The 8,234-nt window shown below is 42.9% G+C and overlaps 1 protein-coding gene across 3 annotated transcripts; it reads left to right on the forward strand.

The window, feature by feature from the left end:
• Positions 1-412: 412 nt before the first annotated feature.
• Positions 413-5,897, forward strand: LOC114142533 (protein C19orf12 homolog). 3 transcript variants are annotated; one of them, XM_028013866.1, is made up of 3 exons: positions 413-517; positions 1,070-1,231; positions 3,805-5,897. In XM_028013866.1, exons 2-3 carry the CDS (start codon positions 1,072-1,074, stop codon positions 4,068-4,070), a joined length of 426 nt encoding a protein of 141 aa, XP_027869667.1. In that variant the 5' UTR covers positions 413-517; positions 1,070-1,071; the 3' UTR covers positions 4,071-5,897. The 3 variants fall into 3 exon arrangements, with proteins under 3 accessions (XP_027869667.1, XP_027869665.1, XP_027869666.1); XM_028013864.1 differs by having other exon boundaries at positions 499-644; positions 1,030-1,231; XM_028013865.1 differs by having other exon boundaries at positions 510-644.
• Positions 5,898-8,234: the final 2,337 nt, after the last annotated feature.

The following is an 8,234-nucleotide window of genomic DNA, read 5'->3' on the forward strand; positions in this document are numbered from 1 at the left end:
CCTTAAAGTGGAACACACTTTGTGAGTACTTAGTTGAATTTTTGACAATTTCGCACCGATCGTTTTCGTGCAGTTGTTCCAATTGACAATTTATAAGTTTGATTTGAGAGTTTCCATTGTTAAACCAATAATTCATAAAAACTCATTTTGACAGCCAACCACTGAAAATAATCTGTCAGAAATTGTTTATGTTTATTCAGTTGTTTGTTTACAGACACGAAGAAAATAAAGGAATTTATGAAATGAGATTTCAAATTCCTAACAGACAAACTGACCTGTTGCTGTTTGTTTCAGTCACATTTCAGCAGGGCCTCCAGGGTACGCCTCAAGTTAAACGGTGGACATAAATTCACTTGTCGGGTTACAAATGGTGCGGACCCACTGTGACGTACAGGAAGTGACAGACCAATCAGGACATCGAAAGATCAACCACAAGTTCTGAGTCGGAGAGGCGGAGCGGGCAGCAGGCAGCACCTTGTGTGGAGACAGAAGCGCTCGCTGTTGGGCTAAGCTAAAGGTAAGAAACCAGCAGCAGAGGAGCAGCAGAGGAGGAGCAGCAGAGGAGCAGCAGAGGAGGAGCAGCAGAGGAGGAGCAGCAGAGGAGGAGCAGCAGAGGAGCAGCAGAGGAGGAGCCTCTTCAGCCGGTTGGTCCCTTTGTTTTAGAGCCGCTCGGACTCAGTTTCAGTCTCGAACACAATGAAACTCTAATGTCGGTGTAAACAGAAAAAAAACTATTATTAGTTCATACATACCGGCATAAAATAAAAATGTTAAAAGATGAAGTGTCATTCTATGCGTTTTTTATGCTTTTTAATTTTAAATACGCGTTAATGTGTCTGTGTTTTTATTATTTTTATATTTAAAGTCAGTGTGTCATGTTAAAATGAAACCAAAAGTTTTTGCAGATTGTTGCTCGGAAAACTGATACCCACCTCTATGTTCCTCTTCTTCGCCTGCTCTTGCTGTGTTTGTTGTTATGACTGAAGTAAAGTAAATGATATTCAGTTTTCATATTTTGTTTCTGCCTAGTTTCAGACCACTGTTCTACCACCGCTGTGCTTCAACGCAGGGATGGCGCCTCGTATGGATGACGTCATGCGCCTGTGCTGTGAAATCTCGGCTCATGACCAGATCAAAGTGGCGGTGAAAAGCTCCGCCAAAGGAGCGGCGGTGGCGGGGGGCACGGCGTTCGTCGGCGGGCTGCTCGGTGGACCCGCGGGGATTGCTGTCGGTAAGGACCAAAACAGAAGAAACAAAACAGGAGTCATCTTTTTAAAAAAAAAAAAAATAATAAAATTCACCCCTTTTGAATAGTATAAAAATAGTATAGCAGGGATTTTTCCTGCCTTGAAGAATCTGGCAGATTTGCTCTAGAAAAATTGTAAAATGGAACATTTTACCTATAAGGCATGATGGGCCTTATCTGGTTCAGACAGCCAACTGGACAGGCCACAAAGGGACAGCGATGATAACATTGCTGCCTGGACAACACACTGCATCAATTTGCCATTAAAACACAACAGTGATAACAAACAACTGAAATCTTTAGAATATGTAAACTTAAACAATTCAAAATTCGTGGGCTTCTTAGAAGTGTGATAAAATGAGTTGGCTGCTGCTAGTGATCCCTTGGCAAGAAGTCATTTATTCAAGTGTACAGAGTATGCTTATTATATGCTAAAAATGTGACTGTGTACTTAAAGTTAATATTTTTCTAAACTATATTTTACATACTTAAAAATAGAATAGAAGCATAAAAGCAATTTTGTTTGTATGGAGATTTCTATATTTGTTTCTGAGCTTGTTCACTTACCTTTGACCTTTTCCTGATGTGGAAGGACCTCAGTTCTCTGCTGGAGACACAATTTGTTTATATTTCATAAGCAAATACAAACTGTTCCCTCTATCATTTTTGACAAAGAAGGACTTCATCCTGGAGAGACTGTTGTTCACATTTCACTTTCATTTTCATTCAGTTAAAAGAGATTGAACTCAAGTATTTACACTAAATAACCAAACAACAGTTGGCCTGGCCAAAAGTGTGCCGAGGTGTTTCTGGCAATTTTAATAGTTTAATTGTTATAATACTATAAGTATACCTGTAAGTTGACTTAGCATATTACTTGTAGCTTATTATTTACATGCTAAGATATACATGTTAATGTACTGAAGTTAACCCACACTGTGTGTACAGTACACTGTGATGTATTAATAAAATTACAAGACAGGATCTTGAGAAACTTTAAAATACTGTACAGTGTATTGCAAATACATATTGAAATGATTAAATATGTGCATTTCAAAACAAAGAACCTCTAGAAATCAAGCTTTTGTAGTTGGAAAGAAAATGAGAGGAAAATGTACCTGGAAAAATGTAAACAAAGAATCCTTCTTTGTCAAAAATGAGAGAGGAAACAGTTTGCATGTGTGGAATGAAATAATTATTCACACTGTTATTACTTTTATTAATCAGTTTATTCATTCATTTATTATATTTGATCATATGTGTTTTACTTACTTAAAGTTGACGTGTTCTTCTGCTCACAGCTTCACCTGCAGCTTCCTTCGCCAACCACATTTCTTCTAAGCCAACTTGAGGTGTTAACTCTGCATTTGTGTGTGTTTCTCCTCAACTCATTTCTTATTAAAAAAAGTATAAAAAGTAACATTCTGTGTGATGTAATCAGAGAGTTTTGTCAGAGTCTTGTCTGGGTTTTGTCTGAATTCTCTCCACCTGCAGTGTGCTCAAACTAAAGCTGTGTTTTTGTTCTGTCCTTGAAGTCTGGTTCCAGGTTAGTTTTTTCCACACTTGAAAATGTAAACAAATTGTTTCTCCAACTTCTCAAAAACAGGTCAAAGGAACGCGAACATCTTCAGAACCAAAACTGCATATCTCAATAGCAACAAAAACACGTTTTGTGGCTTCTGTTCTACATGAGATATGATTAAGTTTAACAGGAGTAATACCTCAAATTAAACATGTAATGGAAAACATCTTTATTGTGCCATATTAAATGTAAACATGGGTCAATTAATCTCTTATTCTGTACTTGGATAAATATACTAAGTGCTAGAATTCTGTAGCAGAAAAAAGTCAAAAGTATACATACAGCTTTTAAGTCTCAACTTAATGGTCTTCATCCATAAAGACTGAAAATAAAAATGATTTAAAACTGTACAAAATATTTCAGTGTTCATCCAAACCCAATCAGAGATGCATACAGGAAATGTGTGACTCAGCGCTGTTATGTCAAAACTTTGTTTTATTTCAATCAACCAAGCAATCAATGAATTTTCTCTATAAAGCATCCTTCATGTTGGAGGCAGCTTCCTGGAAACATAATAAATGGTATTTCTGACCTGGGTTTGAAGCATCCAGTCTGCAGGTGCAAATACCAGAGTTGTGAAGCAAACTGAACCTGGTGGGATGCTCCCTTTTTCTCCCCTCTGTGTAAGAGGGCTGGTGGACATTAAAAATTATGTACTTTCATCTTTTCTTCTCTTTCCTGGACTAGTCAGGGGAGTCATTGCTCATATTCTTTGCCTAATTTCTTAATAAAATAATAATCAAAATGCATTTTGATTTGTTCTTGATTGACTCAGTATTTCACCTTAGGTACGACTTATTTATTTCCTTTACACTGCAAAGAAGGAAGTCACATGACTAGACAAAGGGTTAGCTGCCATGGTTCCAAAGCTAAAATGGATTTTTTTATATACCTATTTTGAAGAACTAAAAACATTAGTGTTTGTTTGCATATTAGTGTTACTAACAGTGTAACCAACCCTCTGTGTGTCTGTGAGGTGCGGCGGTGGGGGGTCTGCTGGGCAGCTGGCTAACCAGCGGTCAGTTCAGGCCTCTGCCTCAGATCCTGATGGAGCTGCCGCCCAATCAGAGGGAGCATCTCTGCCAGGACATCAACAGCATTCTGGGCAGCTTGGACTGGACGGACGCGGCCCAGCTCATCGCCCTGGTGATGGGCAACGTAACCCTGCAGCAGCAGGTCACTGCTGCCTTGATCAACTACGTCTCAAAGGAGCTCAGAGCCGAGGTGCAGTACGGGGACTGAGCTGTGGCTCAACACGGACCTCAGGGATTCCCGGTTCAGATGCTTGTGTTGTCAGGGAGACACTGGGAACAATCATGTGTTCTGTGCAAACTTCATTCCTAATGTTTTACATCTTGTTGATTTAATCCCACACTTTCCCTATTTCAAACTATGCTGCCTTTTGTTTATTTGAAGGGTCAATAAGTTTTTATTATTTCAGTTAAAGGTCACCTTCATTTTTAAAAAGAAAAAGTTAAAATGAATGAACAAATCAGCGAAGTGATCATCGATATCTCAAGCTGGTATCTGAAGAACTAAACAAGAATTCACAGCATTCACTCCAAAGTTGGAAAGTAAAGACTGTCATGATCAAGCTTCTTTAATCTAAATAATAAAATGTTTATGCAGTTTAGGCTCAAATTATTCAAACCACAAGTGAATCTAAGCTTACAGTGATGTCATGAGCCTTCTGGCTGGAAGTCATGTGAATGTTATGGATCGGTCCAGTCAGTCCTGAGCAGAAAGGTTAGGGTGATGGTAAAGAGGCCTTCCAACCTCACAGACCTGGAAGGCATCAGAAATAAATAATGAAATAGAAAAAACATCATGCTTGATTTTTCTATTGATTATTGAGAAGGGTGGAAATTATTTTTGATGTGCCATTTTTGCTGAAACTAAATAAAACTTGTTTTTTTCAAAACTGATGCACATTTTTAAGTTTGATGCCGTTTCATTTCTTCTTGGACATAAACTTATTGGCATAAATCATTTCTTTCCTTTGGACAGATCCGTCTTCATCCACTAGAGGGCAGTAGAATACGAGATATGCATTGAATTTGTTTTCAAAACTTTATTTGGTAAAAACTTCAGATTCACACAATGCAATGACATTTAAACATAAGAGCAAATCCTGACTTTTTTCTAGAAACAGCCCTTTTTGTCAGGCACAAAAGATGGTGACAGAATTCTATTGATAAGGCACAAAATAAAGCTCAAAGTAAAACAGCACTCTTATGAAATTTAATAATCACATAGTTTGGCATTGTTCTGTAGGCCTCAGGTGAACATATGCAACTGTTAGCCAACCTGAAAGTTAAAAAAGAAGTTGCCTCCATGGACTCAGCTGGACTCCTGCTGACATCAATATGGAAATGATTAGTTCTTGTTTTTTACTTTAAATTGAAAATTATTCAGTTGTCAGACAGACTGGTAGGTTTTATTCAACCACACTGATTTGATTGGATTGATTTTAACCCAGTCATCAGGCGTTATCAGAGAAACTCATTTCTCTGATATTTAATCAACATCAGAGATATTCTGACCTCAGAGCTCTGAAAGACACAGTCATGGCCAAAAAACAAAAGAGGTGTTCAGTCAGATGATATTAATGAAAAAGCTAATGTCCTGGAATCCATGACACAAGTTCACATTTGTAGTATTTGTATTAAAGCTCATCAAGCAGAGGAAACATCCATACATTCAGTCTGGAAAACAAACGTTCTGTAGATGTGCAAAACTGGTAGAGGCTGGAATTGCAGCAAAACATAAGTATTGACTCAAGGGAACTGAATACAAATGTACATCACACTTCAGATATTGTTGCATGAAATCCTAACATTAAAGTATTGTGTTTTGGGGGCACATGTAGAACAATCAAGTAGCTATGTTACCTTCAGTTGTTAAAAAAAATACATATCAAATATGACTTAAAGGAAAATTGGCTTCATAATTTAATGCTTTGAAATTGGGCCTCTGTCTCTTTGAAACCTCTGCCTTCAGGAAGTCATCACAACATGGCTGCTCTATTAACCCTTTAATAACAACATTATTACCTCAGTGTTTAACTAAGAAGAAGCTGATATAAGGAGCTCAGGCCGAGCTCCTTATATCAGCTTCTCAGCAGATGCACAGTTGAACCAGGTCCATCCATCCATCCATCCATCCATCTTCTTCCGCTTATCCGAGGTCGGGTCGCGGGGGTAGCAGCTTCAGAAGGGAGGCCCAGACTTCCCTCTCCCCAGCCACTTCTTCCAGCTCCTCCGGGGGAATCCCGAGGCGTTCCCAGGCCAGCCGAGAGACATAGTCCCTCCAGCGTGTCCTGGGTCTTCCCCGGGGCCTCCTCCCGGTGGGACGTGCCCGGAACACCTCACCAGGGAGGCGTCCAGGAGGCATCCTGACCAGATGCCCAAGCCACCTCAACTGGCTCCTCTCGATGTGAAGGAGCAGCGGCTCTACTCTGAGTCCCTCCCGGATGACTGAGCTTCTCACCCTATCTCTAAGGGAGAGCCCAGCCACCCTACGGAGAAAACCTATTTCGGCCGCTTGTATCCGCGATCTCGTTCTTTCGGTCATGACCCAAAGCTCATGACCATAGATGAGGGTGGGAACGTAGATCGACCGGTAAATCGAGAGCTTCGTTTTTTGGCTCAGCTCTCTCTTCACCACGACGGACCGGTACAGCGCCCGCTTGACAGCAGACGCTGCGCCAATCCGCCTGTCAATCTCCCGCTCCCTTCTTCCCCCATTCGTGAACAAGATCCCGAGATACTTAAACTCCTCCACTTGGGGCAGGACACCCCCCCTGACCCGGAGAAGGCACTCTACCCTTTTCCGGCTCAAGACCATGGCCTCGGATTTGGAGGCACTGATCCCCATCCCGGCCGCTTCACACTCGGCTGCGAACCGATCCAGCGAGAGCTGCAGATCACGATCTGATGAAGCCAAAAGGACCACATCGTCTGCGAAAAGCAGAGATGAGATCCTGAGGCCACCAAATCGGATCCCCTCAACACCTTGGCTGCGCCTAGAAATTCTGTCCATAAAAGTGATGAACAGAATCGGTGACAAAGGGCAGCCCTGGCGGAGTCCAACTCTCACCGGAAACGAGCCCGACTTACTGCCGGCAATGCGGACCAGACTCTGACACCGGTCATACAGGGACCTGACAGCCCGTATCAAAGGGCCCGGTACCCCATACTCCCGGAGAACCCCCCACAGGGCTCCCCGAGGGACACGGTCGAACGCCTTCTCCAAGTCCACAAAACACATGTAGACTGGTTGGGCGAACTCCCATGCACCCTCCAGGACCCTGCTGAGGGTGTAGAGCTGGTCCAGTGTTCCACGACCAGGACGAAAACCACACTGCTCTTCCTGAATCCGAGGTTCGACTATCCGACGGACCCTCCTCTCCAGGACCCCTGAATAGACCTTGCCAGGGAGGCTTAAGAGTGTGACCCCTCTATAATTGGAGCACACCCTCCGGTCCCCCTTTTTGAACAGGGGGACCACCACCCCAGTCTGCCAATCCAGGGGAACTGCCCCCGATGTCCATGCGATATTGCAGAGTCGCGTCAACCAACACAACCCTACAACATCCAGAGCCTTAAGGAACTCCGGGCGGATCTCATCCACCCCCGGGGCCTTGCCACCGAGGAGCTTTTTAACCACCTCGGCAACCTCGCCCCCAGAGATTGGAGAGCCCAACCCAGAGTCCCCAGGCTCCGCTTCCTCAGTGGAAGGCATGTTGGTGGGATTGAGGAGGTCTTCGAAGTACTCTGCCCACCGGCCCACAACGTCCCGAGTAGAGGTCAGCAGCACACCATCCCCACTATAAACAGTGTTGGTGCTGCACCGCTTCCCCCCCCCCCCGAGACGCCGGATGGTGGACCAGAATCGCCTCGAAGCCGTGCGGAAGTCTTTCTCCAGTTGAACCAGGTGTTTGCTAATTTTTGCTGGCTAGTTTGAAGGAGCTGAGTAGAGCAGTAGTGGCAGAGGGCTGCTCTGTGAGGTGGAAGCTTGTAAATCGCAGCTCTGAGGAGGAGCTGTACCGCTAGGTCCACCCACACGTTTTGACCTGCTGAATGGTTGCCATGGAGATGAAAGGATTTCTCAAACATGCATGAAAGAATCAAGACAACACTCCAGGTGTGTTTATGGTGAGGGAATAACATTACATGATGTGAAGCTTAAGAAAAGTAAATTTACATAATACTGCCCCTTTAAATAAGGTCTGTGTGGGAATGACAAAATGTAGTGGCAATACACTAAAAGGCCCTCCAGTAACAGACTGGCACTGTGTGTGTGTGTTTACATGTGTGCGTGTGTGTGTGTGTGTGTGTGTGTGGAGGATGTGATCTGGCTCTATCAGAATCAGGTCAGCCTGATCTGCAGTATTATAATGGACCT

Source organism: Xiphophorus couchianus, chromosome 4, assembly GCF_001444195.1.
Source record: "Xiphophorus couchianus chromosome 4, X_couchianus-1.0, whole genome shotgun sequence".
In the NCBI taxonomy this organism is placed as follows: Eukaryota; Metazoa; Chordata; class Actinopteri; order Cyprinodontiformes; family Poeciliidae; genus Xiphophorus; species Xiphophorus couchianus.

Coding starts and splice junctions, on each gene's coding strand:
- LOC114142533 (XM_028013866.1), top strand. CDS start 1,072: ATGGCGCCTCGTATGGATGACGTCATGCGCCTGTGCTGTGAAATCTCG. Junction 1,232..3,804: donor ACCCGCGGGGATTGCTGTCG/GTAAGGACCAAA, acceptor TGTGTCTGTGAG/GTGCGGCGGTGGGGGGTCTG.